Genomic DNA, 25,401 nt, shown 5'->3' with positions numbered 1-25,401 from the left:
GCTATTGAGAAGCTCCGGACAAGTGGGTGTGCATTCCAGTTACCTAAGAGACTGTAAAAGCTACCACTTTATTGCTAGATAATGACTTCCAGCATAATTGGTATAGAAGAACTTTTACATACAAGTAAACAGGAAACCCCTCACCTTTCACTGAAATGCAGCAGCTATGTAATGGAGCACAGCAACACAACCTAAGGGCAGGAAGTGAAAAGACAGACACATCCCTCTGGAAACACAGAGAATGCAAGGACACATGTAGGTTTCCTCACTTTTACGACTCATTTGAAAACTGCCCACTGTGGCAGCACCATGCTGGGGCCATCTGTTTGCTATGGCTCAGAAGAAAGACTTCCACCCAGTAGAGCAGCCAACACTGCCCCTCATGAGTAGGGATCTGTGATGCTCAAGTGCCACAGAGCTTGGTGTGTAGTTCCAAAAAAGTCAAATAACCTTCCGCTCTGATGTCTTTCAGGACCAGAACCACATCAGTTCCGCTGTGCCACAGTTTCCTCCTGCTGCGGAAAAGGGAATAAGATTTGACCTTTATGCAGCTTTAGTAGTAAGTCAAGAGAGTAAGACAGCTGAAATTAAGTCTCAGGCTATGTCTAGATTGCAGGCTACTTTCGGAAGAAGCTTTTCTGGAAGAGATCTTTTGAAAAACTTCTTTTCCACACTGCCAAAGCGCATCGAAAAAGCGATCTGCCTTTTCGAAAGATAGCGTCCGCGCTGAATAGACGCTCTCTCACATTTAAGCTGTGATTGCTATGGACAGGCTGGCCACTGGGGCACCTGTGCTTTTCCCTCTTTTCTCTTCTTTCGAAAGAACTCCCTCTTCCCCGTCCACACACGCCTTTTCCCGAAAGGGCTCTTTCAGGAAAAGGCTTCTTCCACATACAAAGAGGTTTACCAATGTCAGAAAAATCCCTCTGTTCTTTCGATTAAAAAAAGAACAACGTGATTTCAATGTGGACGTAAATGAAGGTTTTTTTTCGGAAAAATGTCTGTTTTTCTGAAAAAACTCTGTAATGTAGACATACCTTCAGAGGGGGAGTTGTGTTAGTCTGTAACTTTAAAACAAGGAGTAGTCCCCCGTCACCTTAGGGCATGGCTACATTGAGGAATTATTTCAAAATAACTCTCCTTATTTCGAAATAACAAGGCGAGCGGCCACACTACCAAGCCTGTTATTTCAAAATGACAGCTCCTGCTTGTGAAGAAGAATAAGCTTATTTTGAAATAGTTATTTCAGGAGTTATTATTTCAAAAGAACTTATTTCAAAATAAGCTGGTAGTGTTGACATAGCTGAAGGTGCCACAGGAGTCCTCGTTGTTTTTAAAGCTGAAATTAAGAATTGCACAGCCAGAACAATATCAAACATTGGGCAGATAAGACCAGGCCATTCAGAATATGTCTTTGCAAGAGATGGTCATTACAATAATGCTCGTTGTAGACTGGACTTCTCTGTAACTAATTTAGGATATCAAAACTCATACTCCCTTCATTAACTGCAATGTTTTCTCCCAATTCCACACCATTTCTGGAATCTAGAAACATGCATCAGAAACAAGCACGACAAAAACAAGAGTTACATTTATTTTGTAAAAAAGAGACATATACAAATACTTGGCGTTGCCAAGACAGTGCATGTAAACTATGGAGCTCGTGTGTCTTGAGGGTGTGTTGATTCTTACAGAGGTATCAGTTTTGTTACAACTCTGGCTCCCATGGACCATGTCTTTGAGGAGGAAGCATGATTCTATGTGATGTCTAGTTATTTCCCTACTGGAGGTCTGTCGCACAGTCTCTAGTCCACACTCTCAGGCACACTGTGCTCTGAACTGCTGCTTTGAACATGATCCCAGTACCCCTTCATACTTTTACTTTGGCTCATAGCCACTTCATCATCTTCATCATCTGTGACATTGACAGGAATGTAGCCTCCTTCTCTGGGAAAACACAGGCACCAGCCAGCACCTGTGAAGTCCACGGCTTTGAAGTCAATCACTTCGAGTCCCCTGAAGTCAACGGTGTCCTGTCGGGAGTATATGTCGTCAAGCTGTTGCCAATATAACCAAGCCATGACCAGGCCAAGTACCTGTAAAAGACAGTCATTGAAAGGGATTACATTTCGTGATCCAAACTCTTTATGCAGTGCCTTAAATACAAGAACTTTGTATTTTAACAATCTCTTTGACCAGGCTATGTTTTCCTGTGTGCGCCGCAACATTATACAATAAATCCTCAGGTCTCACGGAAGGCAGGACTGAGCTTAATCAGAACTTGAATGGGAGACAGCTGGGGAAAATGAAGATGCTGTAGGAGGAGAGGTAGGTGGTACTCTTCATCTCTGAGTCTGTACTATATGGCCCAGCATGGCGGTCAGCACTGCTGTGTTGTGATGGGGCAGCCGTTTAGACATGCTCTGAAAATTAGCTCCCTGGCACTTCCTTTTTGTGCACAGGGAGGGGTGTAAACCCCAGGGTTTCGAACAAATTCCAGCAGGGCTCATTCCATTTTGCCTCCTTGAATTCCTCATGGAGTTTCAGGTGGAGAAACGGCTCTTAGAATGTAGCCTGGAAAGCTGGTCATGCTTAGCAGCAAACATGTATGATGCCGAAGTTGGCGACATTTCAGGTAAGTGAGCCCTACGTATATACGGTATGGAACTCGTGTTGGGCTCCTTCAAGTTCAACAGTGCTATATAACATTACTAGCAGACTTACCCGGGTCCTCTCCCCCCCCCCCAGATCGCCCCCCAGCCTGCCCTCTTAGCCCAGCCAATGCCTGTTTTCCCCCCACAGGCCACACTCTCCCAGCTCACCAGGGGCTGGTTCTCCTCCCACCACAGGCCGGCCAGCCATCCATTCCTCCAGCCCACCCGGGGCCTGTTCTCCTCCCCCTGCAACAGGCCACCCCCTCAGCCCACCCAGGGCTTGTTTTTCCTCTCCCCCACAGGCCACCCCCTTTCCCCCAGACTGCACAGGGCCAGTTCTCTTGTTCCCCCCCCAATCCCCCTCAGCCCACTCAGGGCCTGTTTCCCACCACCCTCTCAGCCCACCTAGGACCCAATCTGCCGGGACAGCCCTAAATGCCTAGCTAGGCATGGACTTCTGGCCTGGGCACAGCAATGGTAGTGTGAGACAGTCAGGCACTGTAGGTCAAGAGAGGAGATGCAACATATCCAAGGAATTGGACACATTTCAACTATAATCCAGACATTCGTCTATGGCAGTGGTCCCCAACACGGCGCCCGCCGGAGCCATGGCGCCCGCCAAGGCATTTATGTGTGCCCGCCGAGTGACCAGGGCCCGCACAAGTCATTCTTGTGCCCCGGGCCTCAGGTGCCCGGCGCATGCGCAGCCCCCACCCCAGGTGCACGGTGCATGCACAGTGCCGCCCCCGGGCGCCCGGCAGCTCCAAAAGGTTGGGGACCACTGGTCTATGGCGTCTCCCAATGTAAATGACAACAAGGTGCAGTACCGTATTTTAGCTAATATAACCCGCGGGTTATATTCATTTTTACATTTGGTGTCCTCTAGTCCTTCTATTATGGGAACTAATGAAGAACTTTTCTTTATGCACCCTCTCCACCCCACTCATGCTTTTATAGACCTCTATCATATCCCCCCTCAGTCTCCTCTTTTCTAAGCTGAGAAGTCCCAGTCTCTTTAGCCTCTCTTCATATGGGACCTGTTCCAAACCCCTGATCATTTTAGTTGCCCTCCCCTCTCCCACCTCCTCTTCCCAGTTTCCTCGAGTTTTGTTCAATAAAGAGAGTTTCTATTTTGGAACACACGTGTCCTTTATTTTGTACATCAGGAAGGGGGGCTAGGGAAGGGTAAGTGGAAGGAGGTGAGGGAGGAATGGGGTATGAGCCCCCGATGGGGAGGACTGGGGTGGCTCTGTGGGCTTCTCGGGGTGGAAGCTCTCCTGAAGCCCCTTGATTGACCCCCCCTCCAGATGGCAGCCTGCGGCAAGTGCAGCCGGGCTGATGGCCGAGTGCTGTGATGTGCCGAGTGTGGGCACTCAGGGCACTCCAAGCCAGGACTGCTTTGCAAGCAGGGCACCCCTGAGAACTGTCTGTCCGGGGTGGGGGTCGGGTCCCTTTAAGCACAGCCCTCGGCTAGCCTGAGTCAGCAGCTCCACGCTCTAAGTCCTCATCTGATGCCCTGCCGGCACTACTTCCGGCCAGCCTTAACCTCAGTTCAGGGTCCACTCAGTGTGGACATGCTAGTTCAAATTAGCAAAACGCTAATTCGAACTAGTTTTCAAGTCTAGCTGCGTTAGTTCGAATTAGCTTAGTTCGAATTAACTGATTCGAACTAAGTTAGTTTGAACTAGTGCTGTAGTGTAGACATACCCTAAACCCTGGTGTTGATCTTATCCTGCCGCATAACCTTGAACACATCATTTCCCCACTCTCTGCCTCAGTTTACCCCTCTGTACCGCGAGGACAGGCGGGCATGTTAGCAGAGATACCAGTTAATGCTTCTGAAGGCCTTCTTTGAGATTCTGGGATGAATGTAAATGGCTGGACCGGATCCCTGAGGAGAGAAGTTCCCAAGCAGTGGCCGCACACATCCCCACACAACAGCCGGCTATGTTTTGTCATTCTGTCTCTAGAAAAACAGTTCCATTTCAATGGCCCATTCAGTTTTTGGCCTCCCTATGGAGACTGCCAGCTGGGGGAGAAGCCCATGGACTAGGCGTGGAACAGAGGCACTAGCCATTTTGTGTGGATCGCAGAAGAGCCCTAAAAGAGAGGCTTGTCTTGGCTGCTGATCGGGCCGCTCGCAATCTCCTGAGTTAGCTGCAGCCTGACTTTCAGCTCCCATCAAATGTAGGGTGAGCTGAGTCGCTGATTTCTCCATTCTTTCCATTTTAAGGCCTAGTCTTGATACTCAGAGTCTTTTGAGAGTTGATCTGTTTTAGGGTACTTACATGGCTCCCCTTTACGGCACAATCTACTGTATTCTCATCCCCCACCTGCAATAAGGCAGTTCTATTCTCCACACTGTATGGGGGCAGGGAGAATAAATGATGTACCCAGCATAACACACAAAATCTGCAACAGGGCAAGGACTTGAACCTTCGTGTCTCCAATTGCTGCCTAGAGCCCTAACCACATCTGCTCCTGAGAAGGCTTTTAATCTTTCATCTGTCTGCTTAGTTTCTCTGGTAACCCTCATGCAACAAATGAAGAAACATGGCAAACCGCCTAATACAAAAATTACAAAAACAAGTTCCCATTAAATTCACAGCTAGAATAATGGTCTCATTTATATAACATTCTTAAATGGCTTTATCTCATTAATTACAACACCAGTACCTGGCTAACCAGATTACAGCTAGGTCTGAAACCGCAGAACTACACAGCCACACTGCACATTATTCACATAGCGGCACATTTTTTTTGCTAAAAATGTTATCCTGCCAGCAGGAAAGAGGGCGTTATTTATATGCTGCCCTGCAGAGAAACGAAATAATAAAACCTTGGCGTTTTTGAAAAAAACCTATTTCATTAGCACAAGATTTAAAGCATCGCTGTGCATTCACCTGATGCTTCCTTATAAGCAGCACAACAGCAGTGATTATGAGCAAAACGCTAGGGAGATAATTTATTAGGGTAAAAAACAGGTACAAGACACTATTTGCAGATCAGAGGATGATAAAAATAGTAATAATCAGAGCTTTCCTGTACTCATTTGTAACATCAGGCATTCCAGCAAAATCAGGCAAGCTGCTTATTTGCTATTAACCCCTCATTTACTCAGGCTTCGGAGGATGGCAGTTCATAGAATCCCAGGGCTGGAAGAAACCTCAGGAGTCATCGAGTCCAACCCCAATTCAATCATCCTGGACAGGGCGGTATCAAGTCGGGACTTCAAAACCGCTAGGGATAGAGATTCCACCCCCTCCCTAGGAACCCACTCCAGTGCTTCACCACCCTCCCTGGGAAATCGTTTTTTCTAATCTTCAACCTAGATCTCCCCCCACTATAACTTGACAGTTTCCTTGGAAGAAAAAGTTTCTGGCCACTTTCAGACTCTGGTGCCTGTAGATACAACTGCATTGACTTCAGTAGAGAAGACCCACTGATGTGGGCTGATTATGGTATTATGAATCCAAGTGCAGTGGAACGACAGACCATGATGAACAAATGATAAAGAGGATTGATGGTTCCTAGTTTTGGTTTGGATAAGCGTTCTAAAGCGGAGACTCTGGGGCTTGGAAAATTGGAAACCCAACCACCGGGGATGTACCTGGTTCATTATCTTTCTGGAAACGTGTATCTTTTAGTTCTTCCAGATCGAGCTCCTGGCTAAAAACGTTTCAATGTGAAACATCTTTCTGTGAACCAGGAGAAACTAGAAAGAAGGAAAGCCGTCTCTCAGAAGGCTAATCAGCCTTTGCCTATGACGCATTGTTCTGAGCCAGAAGGGCTCAATTTGGAAATACAAGTGCCGTAAGGAAACTAGGGTTCATATTTAGATGCAGGCACATTCAAGTGCAAACTGAGAATTCTAATATATGAAACCAATGCACTGTTTGGGTATTGATGTTGGAACATTGCACTTGCAGTACAACCAGCCAGCCCTGGGATGCACAGCTTGTTTGAAACAACGAGGTCAGGGCAAGTGCTCAAGACCTTTGGCTGTTTATGTCATGCTAGCATCCAAGAGTAGATCACTCCCATAATATGCAACAGAGTGGCTATTCGAGTAATGTGATAGGTGCTCACAGTGCAGTAAATCTAGTGAGTGGACAGGAACACAAAGGTTTGAATTAAATCGAACTTTTCCTAAGTTTATGGTGGGGGAAGGGTTCACTTGCCCTCTATATAGGCCTCTGTAGATGATTAATTACTTAGAGACCAAACCTGCCTTGAGATACAGTGCAGTAAGAGCTCACATCTGCTGGGGGATGCATTAAGAAGAGTATGTTACTAAGTTATATGGAGTTTATTCTCCCAAGCAATTAACTTCATGCCATGGTGTAGGAGCTTTGTGTAAGATCAAAGCTAAATAAGCCGACTGGTTAAGATAAGCTAATTTGAAGTCCGTAAGGCTTTCCCTATCATTTTGCGAATGCTATTAACAAGCATGTTGTCTTCTAATATTGCTTGAAGGACACTGAAGTGTAAATAGTAAGTAACCAAACTGCATCTGCCACATTTATTAATTCAAGTCTAATATGTTATGGTGACAATGTTTTTAGAGCTCAAAAATTATACTAATGGCTTATTTAGGCCCTAATCAATCTATGAAATTGTCTGGAAACAGAGAATGTTAAGAGGAAGAGACAAAGGAGGGTAAATAGGCGTGGGCGTAATGCTCTTTAAATTACACGACAGTTCTGCCATTAAGTAGAATGGAAAATGAGCTTGCCAACAAGAGGCTACACAATTTGCAGACAGACTTCACAGCAAATTGACGATGGGAAAGGACTAATCCAATCGGAGAAGCATTAACCTCCTCAGAGGTAGTGATTTGTCTTTGGAAAAAGAAGGGAAGCGCTGCCCTTCGTGCTAATGGTCTATGCAGGTGATCCAAAAATTATTCCTGAAGATGAGACCGACCAACAATTTTGCACTTTCTGTGGGACACAGGATGGAGCCTACAGATGTGCACGTTTTACTTCACAGCTGTTCAATCCGTCATAGATATAAGCCAAGGCAATGACCAATTAGGGCATTCAGCACATTCCCCTAACGGCCCAGGGTTGTTTTCTACAGCATGCTCTTTCTCGGGTCTAGTCTGAATCACCCCTTGCTGTTGCATTAATCTTATGAGGAGGACTCTATGCATTCCCTTTTATGAACACTGATCATTGGAATGACTTGCCCAGTGTCAGGATCTGGTTGTGGGACATCCAGCACATATGACCGTGTTTCTCATGCAATCCACATGGCTGGCATTGAAGTTGCTAGTACTGGACCCTCTCCAATCTATGGCTGTGACAACAATGGCCTTCTATGCAATGGCTTAGGCTAAGCAGCAACCAGCTAGTTACTTCTCCTAAACAAGGCAGCGTTCCACATCTATATGTAACCCAGAGGCACTGAGACTACTGGCAAGGGAGAGTGGAATCAGCTTTGCAGCCTTAGCTGAGGGCCAGTTGGCTCTGGGTTACATATACATGCAGGGGTCTTCCCTTATTCACAGATTATGATAGTAAGGGAGCTGGGAGACTGCATACCAGAGACCTGGATCAACCTCACAGCGGCAAGAGCACTCAAGTACAACCATTGTTTTAAGAGTCCCAGGCATTCCATATTCAGGGCTTTGCTACGTAGCCTATTTTATGTCTGTCTTTGGGGCAGAGGCCATCCCTATGTTTCCTGTCTTTGTAGCATTGAGCACACTATTGGCATTTGAACTGTATGTTATCATCGTGCTTTGAGAATGCTATGAACTGCAAAGTTAAGTTTAGCCGGCCGGACAACTGACCAGCCAAATAATGTCAACTGACCATCCATTAGTTGACGAGAGCCAAATATTCTGGAAAGAGCAACCCAATGTAGATTTTGTTTCTGTTTATTTCTGTTGTCACTGTTCAAATAAATTAGTGCTTTAAACTATTTAACCTTTTTGACACTATTTGGCCAGTCAATTTACCAATCATTGCTGGATTGGTCAAATGCATAACCCTAGAAGTATTATTATTACTATGGATTCTTCTTTTTGAAAGGCACTTTAAATATGGAATATAAAGGTTTTATTAGTATTATTTCTTAGAAGAAACCCACAGAAACTCCAAGAAAAGTGAAAACTAGACTCTTCAAAAATCTTCCTGTAATTTAGCTTTCCAGATGGCTTGAAATCAACATATCTTGCAGATCAAATGATCTTCTAATACATGTTTTGCGCCCTACGGTCTTGAAAACACTTTGCTACTAAAATAGATGGGAATGTGTCCTCAAGGTAGTCTTTCCAGAATTGCATCTGACTAAAGGTATGTGGAATACATTATCCTCTCAACCCTATACACAACCCAGAAATTGTAATGGAATTTAGAGAACTTTTAAGGTCTGATGGATTCCTATACTGTAGATCTGAAACAGAAAGAAATAAGCAAAATAGCTAGACTTCTGGTTGAAGGAATCCGATAGACAGCTTAGAAATTCAAACCATTTTATTTTACCATGCGTTCATTACAGTTGCTATGTGCATCACGGGGAAATTACAAACTGAAGTCACAAACAAAAAGGAATGTCGGGTTCTACAACAGTAGGCAGTTCTCCACACAGTCCACTAAAACAAGGTCTTGCATTTCAAACATCCAGGGGATAAAATGGTGTCCTTGGCCTCTGTCTGTCAGAGGCTGGAGAGGGATGGCAGGAGACAAATCGCTTGATCATTGTCTTCGGTCCACCCCCTCTGGGGCACCTGGTGCTGGCCACTGTCGGCAGACAGGCTACTGGGCTAGATGGACCTTTGGTCTGACCCAGTACGGCCATTCTTATGTTCTTATGAACGCTACGTGTTAGCTCCACCCAGATTCTTAAATGAGAATGCCCATTACTGTAAATGAAGGACCAGGGTGTCCTTAGCAAGAGCTTAAGGGCATATCTACACTAGGAAATTATTTTGAAATAACTAAATTCGAAGTAATAACTCCTGATTTAATAAAATCGAAATAGCGTGTCCCCACTAAGGGGGGCCCTCGAAATCAGTCCGAGGCAGGCTCCGTTATTGTGGACATGCTACCTTGACTTAGAGTTCCAGGTAGCACTGGGGCGCAATTACTTCAAATTACTCTGGGGAGTAATTATTTTGAAATAGCAGCAGGGGAGCACCCACACTACCGCTATTTTGAAATAACAGTTTTGTAACAAGCGTTATTCCTTGAGGAAGGCAGGAGTACAGATTTCAAAACAACCAGCCCATTATTTCAAAGTACAGGCTTGATGGTGTGGATGCTCTGCTTGTTATTTCAAAATAACTCCCTAGTGTAGTCCAGGGCTAAGCGATTTGCTTAAGGGCGCATGATACTTCGGGGTGAAATCTCACATATTCTTGTCTTCTACTCCTGTACATGCTCTCCAGAACTCAGTAGGGGAATTCAGAATCTAGCGCTTTTAAACTACTAGGAGAGATTGAAAGAGACCTACATTTGAATACTCTCGAATCATAGGGATGTCGGGCTGAAAGGGACTTCAAGATGTCAGCGAGTCCAACCACTGCACTGAAGCAGGACTAAGTAACCATAAAGCATGTCGTCAGGTGTTTGTCCAATCTGTTCTTAAACGCCACCAGTGATGGGATTCCACAACTTCCCTTGGAAGCCTATTCCACAGTTTAACTCCCTTAGGCCATGGATTGATGCTCTGGCAATCAATCCTCCGGGGTTTGATTTAGCAGGTCTAGCAAAGACCCACTAAATCAAACACTGAGGGTGCCCCATCAACGCCAGTACTCTCTGCAGTCACGAGGAGTAAGGGAAGTCAATGGAAGTGTTTTTCCCATCAAGCTACTGCTTTGGGACCACCCCAGAAAATTGGGGCAAGGTATCTTGAGTGCAGCTATGCAATTCACATAGTTGGAGTTGCGTATCTTTCATCAATTTTCTTTGCCAGTGTAGACATGACCTTAGAGTTAGATATCCTAACATCTAACCTAAATATCCCTGGCTGCATTACTTCTTGTATTACAGTCAGTGAAGGAGAACAATTGATCATCATGTCTATAATAGCATATTTGACAACTGTTTTCAAGTCCCCCCTCCCTGGTCTTTTTTTCTCAAGCGTAAACAAACGCAGTGTTTTTAACTGTTTCTCACAGGTCAGGTTTTCTAAAGCTGTTGCTATTTTTGCTCTCCTCTGGACTCTATCCAATTTATCACATCTTTCCTCCTGTGTCTTACATGTAACACTCCTGTTAATAAACTCTAGAATAATATTCGTTTTTTCCACAACGATATCACATTGTCGACTCGTTACATTTGTCACCCACGCCGTACTACCGCCTAACCAGTTATTCCCCATTTAGTAGTGGTCCATTTGATTTTTCCTGCTCAGGTTTAGTACTTGGCACTTGTTTCGACTGAATTTCATTTTGTTGATTTCAGATCAATTCTCCAAACTGTCGTTTGTTTTGAATTCTAATCCTGTCCTGAAAAGTGCTCACAGCCCCTCCCTGTTTGTGGTCATCTGGAATTTTTGTGAGTGTCTTCCATTATTCAAGTTATTCGTGAAAATACTGAATAGCACTGGACCCAGGATTCACTGCCCTGTGGGATACGCCCTTCCAGTTTGAGTAGCAAACCATCGCCAAGTGAAGTATAGTCTTTCCACCAGCTGTGTACCCAGCTTACAGGAATTTGTCTAGACCACTTTTCCCTTAGTTTGCATAGGAGAATGCCACATGGGACAGTGGCTGATTCCAGGAGAGGGCTTCCTAGCTGTGGCTCACTAGCAGGGATAGGTTGCCCTGCAGCCTGAAGTAAGGTCCCTATCTGCATGAAAGGGGCAGGGCTTAAGACACACTCCTCTTTTCAGCATTGGCTAGTTTAGATGGCTCCTTGCCTAAGGGGCTGACATTTGTCAAATCCCGTTCTTAGGCACTTAGGCTATGTCTACACTGGCAGCTTCTTGCGCAAGAACAGTTGTTCTGGCGCAAAAACTTGCTGTGTGTCTATACTGCACGCACATTCTTGCGCAAGTAAATTTACAGTACACCGTCAGAAAACAGGGCTTCTTCCAGAAGAGTTATTCCTCTCCCCATAAGGAATAAGCCCTCTTGCGCAAGAGGGCAGTGTAGACGGGCAACATGAATTTCTTGCGCAAGAAACCCCTATGGCTAAAATGTCCATCAGAGCTTTCTTGCACAAGAGAGCATCCGCACTGCCATAGACGTTCTTGCGCAAAAGCACATCTCTTGCACAAACACACGTGGGAGAGTAGATGCACTCTTGTGGAAGACCTTTTGCACAAGAACTCTTCCGCAAAAGAGTTCTTGTGCAAGAAGCTGCCAGTGTAGACGTAGCCTTAGTGTTCCCCATGCACTGCATAAGAGCACAGGCACTGAACTCAGGCTGCTGTTTTGTAGGGGTGTGTCTAGACAGCACCCTTCTGCTGGAATAAGCTATGCCATTTGCGCTACACAAATTGTGTAGCTTATTCCAAGTCTAAATCGAAAGAGCTTATTGGCGCTGTCTATACAACGCCAAATTTCAAAATAAGGCACCATTCCGACAAATCCCTTAACCCTCGTGGAACCCAGGGAATAGCGGGCACTTTTAAAGATGTGGCATTGCTATTTCCGGATACTTCCAGTATCCCAAAAGAGCATCTCAGTCTAGACATTCCCTAGGTGTGTAGAGGTGAGGCTTTGCAGCTCTCAGAATTGCAACCCCATGTGAATCCAGGCCTAACCTCTGCTTTCCTCACAACACTGAAAGAGGGAAAGAAAAAGTTGGGCCAGTAAGAGGGGAAGTGGAAGGCCGTATGTGTTAATTAACGCTCCCAAAAGAACACTAGTTCTGGAACTATTAATGAATCCGTCCGCTAGCAGCCTATGCAATGCTCTCTTTCCATGGCTCCATCATTCTGAAAAACATTGTATGATAACCAGAGAAGTAGAGAGAGGAAGGTAAAACCCACTGCAGGGAAAGCAGACCTCCCGCAGACAGCCATATGATTTGGTGGGGCACACTCATTACCTTCCACCCCACCCGCCTTGAATTGACCCTTCCTCAGATTGCACAGATGCAGCCACCTCCAAAGCCCAAACAACGGGGGGCAGGAGGGGTGAGTGCGTGTCACAAGACGACGACGTGATACACTAGCTGCCAGACTGGGGAGCAAGGGACCATGCACCTGGTGCACTGGGCATGACACAGGCTGCTGGCCACTGTGCCCTGATCCCCGACAGTGCCTCAGGCTGAAGATGGCTGCAGGCTCATCCGTGAGCAATTAAACATAAATTCAACTAAACTTTCTGTTGGGGGATGATGAGCGGGTGGGTGGTAATTCCTGCATTTGGGAGGGTGGAAGTAGAAACAACAGGTAGCAAGGGAAAGCTCCGAAGGTGAGCTGAGCTGAAGAACTGCACGAAAGATGCCTGCGTTATGCTGCGTGTGGAGGAATACAAGGCACATTGGCAGAAAGGAACACAGCCGGGAGACGCTGATGATTATGAGACAAGGAACAGGCAAGACAGCGTGGCACAATGGGTAGCTGACAGAGCGCCCGATGGCAATGCACAAAACCGCAGCAGGATCATGGCACAGACTCTGCTAGGGGATGCTGCAGACGGATCAGCTGAAAAGCTCCTGGACTAGGCTGCCTCTTCAGTAGGTATTTTTTTCTCCTCAGGTTCATGGGCGTACTGTGGGCATCGGCCTGGTTTTCTTCAAGAGGATGAGAACTGTAATAAGTCCATAAACACTGAGCACACGTGCCTAGCTAAGTGTAGCACAGACAATGAAATCTCTCAGCTCTGCCCAGATGCATGCCAAATTCATCTTGCCACAACCACTCTCATTAAGGAGAGCACCATACAGCACAACAAATGCAAGACACCGAACGAGGCTCACATTAGCTGAACAATAATTATGCGGCAGCATAATATCATTACTCATTTGTGCTGGAAACTGACAAGAGTGCTGGATAGTTTAATGTGGTGGTTTGTGCTTTTGTAGGTTGCAGTGGGCAGTTCATAGAATCATAGAGCACTAGAACTGGAAGGGACCTCGAGAGGTCAGCAAGTCCAGTTCCCTGCTCCCATGACAGGACCTAGGCACATCTAGATCATCCCTGACAGGTGTTTGCCTAGAGATTGTGGACTCTCCATCATTAGAGATATTTAAGGGAAGGTTAGACAATTTATTCCAGTGCTTAACCACCCCGACAGGAAGTTTTTCCTAATGTCCAAACCTCCCTTGCTGCAATTTAAGCCCCTTGTTTCTTGTCTTATCATCAGAGGCCAAGAAGAACAATTTTTCTCCTTCCTCCTTGTAACACCCTTTTAGATACTTGAAAACTGCTATCATGTCCCCTCTCAGTCTTCTTTTCTAAACTAAACAAGTCTAGTTCTTTCAGTCTTCCCTCATGTTTTCTAGACCTTTTCTGGACCTTCCTGCTGCCGCCCCCCGTTTCCCAACTTGCCCCCTCACTGGCAGGCCCGGCCAAAGAGTTTGTGGGGCACAAGTCAGGCAGCGGGGCCCAGGCAGTGGATGCTCTAGTTAAGTCAAACCCAGATGAGGGGTTAGAGTCCAGCCCGGGCAGCTCCGCCAACTATCGCTTGCAAGGGAGAACAATTTTGAGTGCATTTTTGTAACAAGTGGCAATAAAATTATTTGCAGTCATAGTATTACTCAATCTTAATATAAAAATATAACTTTATAATAGTAATAATGATTTACCTTAGCGATGACTGTGAATCGTTACGACAACTTTTGTTAGATGCACACGCATGCAGTTGTATTACAATATTAGCTTCTGAAGTAAACCAACATCTGTAGGAATGCGGAGAAGTGTGCTAGTGCCAAATGAGACAAAAAGCACCCAAGCCCTCCGGCTTGTATTAGAGACCCAAGCTACGTCAAGACTCATATAGACTCATATAGACTTTAAGGTCAGAAGGGACCATTATGATCATCTAGTCTGACCCCCTGAACAGTGCAGGCCACAGAATCTCGCCCACCCCTCTTAGAATAATCCTCTCACCTATGTCTCAGATATTGAAGCCTTTAAATACTTTGAAGGCCCCAACATGCAGAGAGTCCTTCAGCTGTGATCTGTGCCCAATGCTACAGAGGAAGGCGAAAAACCTCCAGGGCCTCTGCCAATCTACCCTGGAGGAAAATTCCTTCCTGACCCCAAATATGGCGATCAGCTAAACCCTGAGCATGTGGGTAAGACTCACCAGCCAGACACCCAGAAAGTTCCCTATAATGAATGGTCAATTAGTTACCAAGATCATGTTATTTCATCCAACCATCCCCTTATCATAGAATCATAGAACTGGAAGAGACCTCAGAAGGTCGTCAAGTCCAGCCCCCTGCTCTAGGCAGGACCAATCCCATCTAAATCAACCCGGCCAGGGCTTTGTCAAGCCGAGACTTAAACACCTCTAGGGATGGAGACTCCACTACTTCCCTAGGTAACCCATTTCAATGCTTCACTACCCTCCTAGTAAAATAGTTTTTCCTAATATCCAATCTGGACCTCTCCCACCATCAAGACTGGCATGATTTTCCACAAATGCTTTTAACGGAAAAGTTTTTCTGTTAAAAGCATTTGCGGAAAAGAGCGTCTAGATTGGCACGGACGCTTTTCCGCAAAAGCACTTTTTGCAGAAAAGCGTCTGTGCCAATCCAGATACGGTTTTGCGCAAGAAAGCCCCGATCGCCATTTTCGCCATTGGGGCTTTTTTGCGCAAAACAATACCGCGTTGTCTACCCTGGCCCTCTTGCGCAAAAGCATTTGTGGAAGAGGGCTTTTGCCTGAACGGGAGAAGCATAGCATTTCCGCAAGAACACTGACAATCTTGCATGAGATCGTCAGTGTTCTTGCGGAAATTCAAGCAGCCAGTGTAGACAGCTGGCAGGCTTTTCTGCAAAAGCATCTGCTTTTGCGGAAAAACTTGCCAGTCTAAACGCAGCCCTGGTGTTTATTTGAGATCTGACTTCTATTGGAAGTTTTACAGTGTGAAATAAGAAGAAATAATCTTGTCAAGCCTTTTTTATGCATTGAAGATGCTTGAAGCTATACCGTTTAAACGACACTAAAACAACTGCTCGCACAACATGAGACCTGTGCAGCACAAGAAATCTGATTGCAGTTCATACCCCAATTTTTTGGTCAACTGCAGCGCAAGGCCCTGAAGGCGCAGGGCCCAAGGCAACCATCTTGCTCACCTTGCCCTAAGGCTGGGCCTGCCCACTAGGCTTCCTGGCTCCACCCTGCAGCCCAGCTGAGCTGTGCACCAGCTCCTGCCCCCACCCCCCACAGCCCAGCTGAGCTGTGCCCCAACTCACCCCCCCGTACCTCCCGTGGCCCAGCTGAGCAGTATGCTAGCTCCCACCCCCTCCCACTCCCACCCAGCTAAGTGTCCCCCTGCATAGCACCAGGCTCCCGGCCCTCCCTCCCCATGCCCTGCAGCATGCTGGGGGACTCTGATCTTGGAACATCCGTCGTCCTTCCAGACCACAGATCTTGCTGGACCAGAAAGTTCCAGTTTACAGAAGTGCAATCTGTATCTGAATAGGACTCTAGCCCTTTGACCTGAACGTTGAACTGGAGGGCACATGGCAACTTGCAGAATCGGGCCGCTGGGGCCATTAACCGACTCACCTCACGATACAGGCTGGAGATGGGGTGGATAAATGTTGACCAGTCACATTGGGCTTTGGCTTCAGCTTTTAATCCCAGGCCCTTTAGGAAGATAAATGCCTCTGAGCTTCACATTCGCCTCCAAGTGGGAACCAATTCCCGTAACAACGCAGACACCGTGCAGTCTTTTAACCGAATGAAAATATAAAAGGCTGCCAGGAATATAGATGCAGGCAATAGCCCACTCCCGGAAAGCATCATGCTTCCTGAAGCAAAGAGGCTTCTTACGGGAGTGCTGCTTTTAGGATTGGTCAACATTGGGGAACATTTTACTGCACAAATGAGCATTACTTGCATGTTAAAAATTGTAGCAAACCTCTCTCTGAGTAGAAGTGCCTTTCCCCTGTATTTCCCCCATTGCACGTAGGAACACTACTGACTGATTGGAGAAGTGAAGTTGGCTAACCCTTGCCAATTATTTAAATTATTCTAACAATCCTGTGTGTTTGTTTTGGATGAAATTCATCTCTAGGCAGCCAACCAGAGCAAGGCCTACACACTGCCATAACTGGAACACTTGGATTAGTTTATAAGACATATAGGGCTTAGCCTGCATGAGGGGTCTCTGTGAAAGAGCGAATTTTTACAAAAGGGTGTACGCTTTCCAAATGACAGGTCCACAGATATTTTGATAGCTAGGGCATGGTTCAGTACCAGGGGGTTACATGCAACATGATCTTTTTGCTACTGTAGGAAACAATATACTGTGGGGTTTTGCTCACATTGCAAAGACTGGGCCGTGCCCAGACACCGCTTAATGACAACAGAATAATAATGGTAATAACAGCATGAGGCTCGGTGGGGCCGGGAGGCACATGGGACTGATACATCCCAAGCATTTCATCTCTAACTTACCCATTCAAATCTTGCTCAGGGGACTCTGTCATAACAGATGGATCAGCTTTTGCTCTAGGCTTCGAGATCTCCTTATTAATATGTGATGCAGGAAGGTCCAGGTGGAGTGTGTATAACCATTTTCCAACTGCACTGAAAGAGGCAACTGATCTTATTAATTAATTCTGGTCTGAAGAATTGATCAGCCATCACGAAAAGGTTGTTTGGACACCCTTGCAATTACTCCCTGCTAATTAGAACAAGTACAAGGAAATGCTACTTTGCACAGCAGATAACGTAACTAGGGAGAAGGTCAGTGTTAAATATGGAAACTGGGTGTAATAAAGATCTGGATAACAATTCTGCATGGTCAAAGAATATTTGCAGTTATGTAACATAGAGAGTAGGAAGGGTGTGTGGGAAGGAGAAATGTGTGGGTGTTTTTCATCACCAGACACCCAACAAGCTAAATGCTATGCTGATGTGAATGGGTGCAACATCACTAGCTTGAAAGGAGTTTCTCCCCATTTATACCAGCACAGAATGTGGCCCAATATTACTTGTATTTATATTACTTCGCATTGTGTCAGTGTCTGGGAGTACAAGTCATGGTCCAGGATCCCACTGGGCCATGTGCTGTCCAAACACCTCCCAAAAATAATACAAAAACAACCCAGATCTTACATCAGTATCATCACCCCCATTTTACAGGTGGGGAAACTGAGGCACAGAGCAGGCCAGTAGCAGGGCCAGGAATAGAATCCAGGCCTTCTGGATCCCAGGCCACTTACACATATTGGCTTTGTCTAGACTACATCCCTTTTCCGTAAAAGGGATGCAAATTAGACACATCGCAATTGCAAATGAAGCGGGGATTTAAATCCCCCCTGCTTCATTTGCATAAACATGGCTGCCTCTTTTTTCCGGCTTGGAGCTTTGCCAGAAAAAAGCACCAGTCTAGACGGGGATCTTTCGGAAAATAAAGCCTTTTCCGAAAGATCCCTTATTCCTCTTAAAATAAGGAATAAGGGATCTTTCGGAAAAGGCTTTATTTTCCGAAAGATCCGCGTCTAGACTGGCGCTTTTTTCCGGCAAAGCTCCGAGCCGGAAAAAAGCGGCAGCCATTTTTATGCAAATGAAACGGGGGGGGATTTAAATCCCCGCTTCATTTGCAATTGCGATGTGTCTAATTTGCATCCCTTTTACGGAAAAGGGATACAGTCTAGACACAGCCATTCTGTATAAATCTCAAAGCACTTTAGAAAGAAACTGAGCTAAAAGCTCCTTCCTTAGAATCCGCTTAAGTGTGTCCTGTAACATTACTCAAGAGTTTAGGACAGGAAGTGAAGCAATGAATCGCATGCAACCAAAACCCACAGGGGGATTTCAATGTGGAGTATGCAATTAGTTGCATCCATGTGTATCCTTTGCCCATTGGGTCCTTCCTTTTACTGCCCTGACGTGCTACCCTGCCATGTAATCCGTCTTCTGGTCTGGACAATTCCCTTCTGAGGGGTCACTCACTACTGCTTCCTCTCCTGCTTACTCAACAGTGGCCATTAACGGAGGCGCAGGCTCCAAGAGGCCTGTAAGAGCAGCACAGGAAGCCCCAAATCCAGGTCTCCGCAGACAACGAGCAAGTGGCCAAGAGCCCAAAGCTGAGGGAGCACAGGGCTCGATGCACGTGGCACTGGAAGGAGGTTTACACCGCGGGGCGAGGCATTTGGTGTCACGTGCTCTGATCTGGCAGGCATGCTGCTTCCTCCCTTCCCACTGGGTCCCGAACAGGTTTGCGATGTGACACTCCCAGACCATGAGGCAGATGAGTCTGTACACGGAATCTTCCCAGACATGGGTGTCGCGAGGGCCATTGAGCATGCTCTGGCCAGGACCCTGTGCCCGTGGGCAAGCCAACGTCTCTGCGATTCTATTCCCCTGCTGAACGGCGAGGGTAGCTATCTCCTGGGACCCGGGAGGCTTCACTGGAAGGTTGGTTACTGCTTATTCATTAAACCTTCCACACAGCAGCAGCAGCAGAGTGAAGTCAACTGTATCAGAGCTTCCGAGTGGCCTCTTTTTTTAAAGAAGCGAACTAGTATCAGCAAGCCCAAGCCTCAGCAATTTCAACCCTACCCTGAGCTCTGTGACTGCAAAGCAATTCTAGGCCACCTGAGAGTGTGAATGCTGACAGGCGATGAAGCAGATGTATCATTTGTACTCATGATCCTTTTACTATTTGCCTATTAGAAACCCCGTCACTGTCGCAATCTCTCTTTAGAGCCACAATTCCCCTTTCTGCTAGAAATGTCTTATTCCTCAAAGGAAAGAGGTGCTTGTTATTCAAAGCCTAAGCAACACTTCACTCAAACCTCCCTGCTTTACTTAAGTGATTCATTCATATTTTTCTGTTCCATGCAAGAATCTAGGAAGGAGGGGGGTTGCCTTTCTGTGTTGGGTGTCTGACGTCAAGAAATCTACAATGGGAATTCAAGTGTTTGCATAATGGAGGAGACCGTGTGCATGTAACTGAGTGAGAGAACGAAAGGCAGGCAGGAACAAGTTGTTCAAGGCTCTTACATTAGGCTGAGTGCATGGTGTGGGTAGTGATGATACTATGTGATCACAGGCTGATGGCTTCACTGAGATGTCCTAGGCAGTGTGTCTAATGGTTAGAGCCTTTGATCTGGACATGTGGCCAAATTTTCAGAAGAGCTGACAAATCGACCAGGAGTGAGTCATGTCTTCCTCTTACTGCCCCTAGCTTGAGTTCTGGAGAGGCGTTCACATCCACATCAAACTGGGTCATCTGTGTAGAGCAGCAAAGTTCCTTTCTCATCCCCATATCAGTGGTGTTGCGAGGGAGAGGCTGGGGAGACAGTTGCTCCTGGGCGCCTTGATGGGGGGAGGGGAGGGGCAACAATTTAGCTGCCAAAAGTGACATTGTTGTTAAGTTTTCTCCGCCCGCTCCCCTCTTTAGCAGAGCTGTGCAGCAGTGAGCTGATGGAAGGTGAGCTGCTGCTGCTGCTGCTGCTGCTGCGGGGAACGGGATGCGGAAGGTTTAGCCAGCCAGCCACGTAATAACTGTCCAGCTGCTTCGGAGTTTGGGGGGCAAATGATTGAGGGGGGGCGCAAATTTTGCCTTTGCCCCGGGTGCAAAACACCCTCGTTACGTCACTGCCCTGTATTGAACAAACAGCCTTTAATCCTGGATACTTCAAATTGTCGGGTTCCCCGGTTGAGACACGGATGGCGTGGCCTCCAATGTGCGTGCGTGGGAATGGCGGGTACGTGGCGCCTCTGGAAATCAGACAGTAGTGGTATCATGCTGGACACCCAGAAATGGGGCACCAAACCCAAGATGCAACGTTTGAAGGGTTGGTTGGGCCTTTAGCTTTCTGCTCCTCCGACTGCTTATGCATGAAACGAAGACGACATCCACAGGACCGCGGTGAAAGTTCACGTCATTGTGCAGGGAGCTTTGTGTTTCTCTTTTGAAAGATACTAAATAATTAATTGATTAATTAAAAACAGGCATGGCACTCCTTTGGCCTAGCTTATGATGCTGGAAACGAGGAGCAGAATGAATCAGCATTTAAAGTCCGATCCAATGCCCAATGGATGTCAACTCCTGACGGATCAAGCCCCTACAGAAGAAGAAATTCATTGTCCTTACTGATCCAAGGAATTTTATTTCACTTTTAAGCAGTGGCAATATTTGAACGAATACAAATTAGCATATTAGCAAGTGTCCTGGTTTGTATTGCTGGGCCGGGCTATTCTTCCCCCTACTCCCCCCGCCTAAGTTGATATTCACAGGCATGCTAGCTGGTGGGAGCAGTAAATTAATTACTGTATCTGACAGAATGAATTCAGTTTAATCAGAGGTAAGCTTGACATCATTCCACAGGCTGAGAGAGCAGGTAGCTAATTCGGCTCCGTCGTTCTGAGCTGGAGAGAGGGAGCAGCTTTTCATAATAAAGGAGGTGTGAGGGGAATACCGAACACAGGTGGCTAGTGGGTTCAAGAGGGATAAGCCACGATACCCTGGATTGTGAGTGAAGCTTAGCCCTTAGCAGCTGGATTCATTCACACTTAAAACTCAGCCTGTCTCATTCTACTTTTTTCCCAATAGCAATATTTACAAGTTATTAGATGGGCGTGAAATCCACAGGAGGAGAGTCGCTGCATCGACACTATGGTAAAACCCTTGATTCTCTATGGGTATGTCTACACGACAGCGCTAATTCGAACTAACGGATCCAGACTAAAAAACTAGTTCAAATTAGCGTTTTGCTAATTCGAACTAGCATGTCCACATTAAGTGGACCCTGAACTGGGCTTAAGGATGGCCGGAAGCAGTGCTGGCAGGGCATCAGATGAGGACTTAGAGCGTGGAGATGCTGTCTCAGGCTAGCCGAGGGCTGTGCTTAAAGGGACCTGACCCCCACCCTGGACAGACAGTTCTCAGGGGTTCCCCGCTTGCAAAGCAGTCCTGGCTTGGAGTGCCCTGAGTGCCCACACTCGGCACATCACAGCACTTGGCCATCAGCCCAGCTGCACTTGCTGCAGGCTGCCATCTGGGGAGAGGGGGCAATTGGGGGGCTGCAGGAGAGCTTCTACCCCCAGAAGCCCGCAGAGCCAGCCCAGTCCTCCCCATCGGGGGCTCGTGCCCCATTCCTCCCTCACCTCCTTCCACTTACTCTTCCCTCGCCCCCCTTCCTGATGTACAAAATAAAGAAAATGTGTGGTCAAAAATAGAATCTCTCTTTATTGAACAAAACTCGGGGAGACTGGGAAAAGGAGGTGGGAGAGGGGAAGAGAGAGGGTGGGAGAGGGGAGGGTAACTAAAATGATCAGAGGTTTGGAACAGATCCCATATGAAGAGAGGCTAAAGAGACTGGGACTTTTCAGTTTAGAAAAGAGGAGACTGAGGGGGGATAGGATAGAGGTCTATAAAAGCATGAGTGGGGTGGAGAGGGTGCATCAAGAAAAGTTCTTCATTAGTTCCCATAATAGAAGGACTAGAGGACACCAAAGGAAAGGAATGGGTAGCAGGCTTCAAACTAGTAACAGAAAGTTGTTCTTCACAAAGCAAAGCATCAACCTGTGGAACTCCTTGCTGCAGGAGGCTGTGAAGGCTAGAACTAGAACAGAGTTTAAAGAGAAGTGAGATAAAGTCATGGAGGTTGGGTCCATGGAGTGGTATTAGCCAGGGGGTAGGAGTGGTGTCCCTGCCCGAAGTTTGTGGAAGGCTGGAGAGGGATGGCACGAGACAAATGGCTTGGTCACTGTCTTCGGTCCATCCCCTCCAGGGTCCCTAGGGTTGGCCGTTGTCGGCAGACAGGCTACTGGGCTAGATGGACCTTTGGTCTGACCCAGGACGGCCATTGTAAGCTCAGGGCTCAGGGTCGGGGGTCTCAGTGGACCCCCTTGATTTTCATGCACACCTGCTCCTGGGTGGCCAGGCTGGCAGCTCTCCTGCCCTAGACGGACACTTTCCTGTGCCTAGTGCGGAGGTCGTGGACGAGGTCCACGATGTCAGCACTAGACCAGGCGGGTGCCCGCCTCTGGCGGTCCCGGGCAAGCTCCCGGGAGCCGGGAGCCGCCAGCCTGGTCCCGGGAAGAGGGGGAAGGCTGGGGGCATCGGGTGGCTGGCTCGAGGCGTGCCAGGTGCAGGGTCTGCTAGCTGGGTGCTGGCAGGCTTGCACCTGGCACGGGCACCGTAGCCAGCCCGTGCCCCTTTAAGGGGTCCGGGAGGGGGGCAATAGAGTTTCCCTGGTGTTGGCCAGAGTGGCAACCAGGGAAAGCTGGGGAGGGCTAGCCTCCCACTAGTTTGAATTAAGTAGCTACACACCCCTTAATTCGAACTAGTAAGTTCGAACTAGGCTTAGTCCTTGTACAATGAGGTTTACCTAGTTCGAACTAAGCGCTCCGCTAGTTCGAATTAAGTTCGAACTAGCGGAGCGCTAGTGTAGCACCTATCAAAGTTAATTCGAACTAACGTCCGTTAGTTCGAATTAACTTTGTAGTGTAGACATACCCTGTGTGTGCATCAGGTGCATACATCTTCTATGTAACATTCTCCTACGATCAGTGGTTGTCTGCTGTCTGCAGGGAGCAAGACCCCAAGTGGTTTGATAGTGGGATGGTCTATGAGGTACTTACTGACGTCACAGCCTGCCCATTGCATTCGCCAGGTGTCTTCTGGAGGATGGAAGAGCTCCTCCAGAGCTGCCCAGAATGGTCAGTGGCAGGTGAACAAGGCCGTCTTGGAGGGGGAGGTTTTGGTCAGCGAGAGCTTTCCTGTACTTGCACAATATAGCCTTTCTGGCTGGCTGGTGGTCGAGAGGATGTTTGTGAAGACCAGAAGCCAGGACAATAGAGAGGTGACAAGTCTCACAGCAGCATGTAGCTGGATATCAAAGAGACCCATGGGTATCAAAGAGACTAGTGTGCCATTCTGGGCTGTAAACGACAGCCAGCGTTGCCATTGGTAGGGTTGGAGCATCAGCACCTCAGCTAGAGCCTGCTGGCTACGGGAAGAGATTGATGCAACTCTTGGTTTTATTGCTCACCTGCTTCAGATGTTGTTACTATGGGTGTGTCTACACTGCACGGCTATTCCAGGAGACCCAAGATATCCTGAAATAACTGCCCCACGTCTGCACAAGCCGCCCGTTATTTCAAAATATTTTTTGACATAACGGGTGTGCTATCCCGATAAACCTCATTGCACGAGGGCTAAGGGATGGCTCGAAATAGCACGTTATTTCGAAATTTGGCGCTGGGTAGACGCACCACATTTCAACATCAGCTATTTCAAAACGGATTCAAGGTAAGATACGCAATTTGCATAGAGCAAGCTGCGCATCTCATTTCGAGTTTAGGGTGTTGTGTCGACGCACCCTAGGTAAGGCTGGGATCCAGAGGGAGCCAATGGGCCATCTGGCCCAGTATCCTGTTTCACCAAAGAGGCCGGTCCCAGGTGTTTCAGAAGGAATGAAGAGAACAGGTAACCACAGGCCTGCTCATGGGGGAGGGAGGGTTCCCTTTGAATTGCTGCTGGAGCACTGGAACACTGCTCCGGGCACGCCACGCGGCTCTGAGGACTGTGGGTGGGGAGGGGGGCATGCTGCAGTCCAGGTGGTGCTGCAGGTTGTCTGCCTCCACCCCCACGCCTTCTGTCGTAGGCTCTGCCCCTTCTGGGAGTGTGGAGCTGGCCCCTCACACCTTGTGCTGGAGCCCGCAGTGATGGTAGGCCCAACTGGGTGAGCATTAGGTGATCCATCCTGTCGTCTATTCCCAGTTTCTGGCAAACAGAGGTCAGGGACACCGTGGCTCCTAGACACCGATGGACTCATCCTCCATAAACTTCTCTGGTTCTTTTCTGAACCCAGTTAGCGCCTTGGCCTTCACGACATCCTCCAGCCTCCTCCTGGCCACAGAGACTGGCATTCAGCATCCTCTTAGCTTCAGCATTGCTGAGAAGGGACACAGAGAACCGGGTTTTTGATGGATTGGGCCTGACCTGCCAGTAGTTTTCCTCCTCTTCAGATCAGCGTTAAAGGTGTCTGCTGCAAGTGCTGCAGTGGCAACCACCGTGTGGTCCTTCCTGTTATGTACATTTTAATGCCTGGGCATGAACTAATGGCACCACTGGGGAGCTCGGAGGCTGAGCATTGCCCCCCCCCCCCCCGAGTCAGAGCCGAAATCCATCTCCTAGCAACCTAACCCTGAAACATCAGAGAAGTTCCCAGGATCTGGACTTGATATTTCCTGCCAAATAGTCAAAGCTTGCATGTGCGTAGCACCCCGTCCCTCTAGGAGGAGCCCTCAGCACTTCCAAAACTTGAGAGCTGACCAGAGGAGCGGAGCAGAGGGAATTGCTACTGTCTGGGGTTGGATGGCAGGGTGGGACCATTTTAGGGTGTTTTCCACAGTTTAATTTCACCCGTGTTTAATGTGCCAGTGTAGCAAATGCAGCAAATGCAGGATGAAATTCAGCCCTGGACCGAGGGCTCCAGTGCAGACCTGTGCACCATTTACACCTGTGCACCATTTAAATCCTGTGCACCATTTAGACCTGTGCACCATTTAAATCCCCCCCAAAGCATGAAGGGCCAGATTTTTACAGATCTTTAGTCACCTAAAGATGTAGAGAGGCCCCTTTGAAAATCCCACTAGGCCCCTAGCTGCATCTTTGGGAGCCTAAACACCTTTAGGCTGT

At 47.4% G+C, this 25,401-nt stretch overlaps 1 protein-coding gene across 1 annotated transcript in view; it reads right to left on the bottom strand.

Moving 5' to 3' along the window:
• Window positions 1-1,563: 1,563 nt before the first annotated feature.
• LOC102447849 (tetraspanin-15-like) overlaps window positions 1,564-25,401 on the bottom strand; it is a 224,575-nt gene continuing 200,737 nt past the window's right edge. The window contains exon 8 of the mRNA XM_006129103.4: window positions 1,564-2,096. Coding sequence (XP_006129165.2) covers window positions 1,806-2,096 — 291 coding nt within the window. The 3' untranslated portion in view covers window positions 1,564-1,805. The remainder of the gene's footprint in view (window positions 2,097-25,401) is intronic.

This window comes from Pelodiscus sinensis, chromosome 28 (assembly GCF_049634645.1).
Source record: "Pelodiscus sinensis isolate JC-2024 chromosome 28, ASM4963464v1, whole genome shotgun sequence".
Classification (NCBI taxonomy): domain Eukaryota; kingdom Metazoa; phylum Chordata; order Testudines; family Trionychidae; genus Pelodiscus; species Pelodiscus sinensis.
Note: the sequence above shows the minus strand (reverse complement) of the source record. Positions and strands in the feature narration are given on the sequence as shown.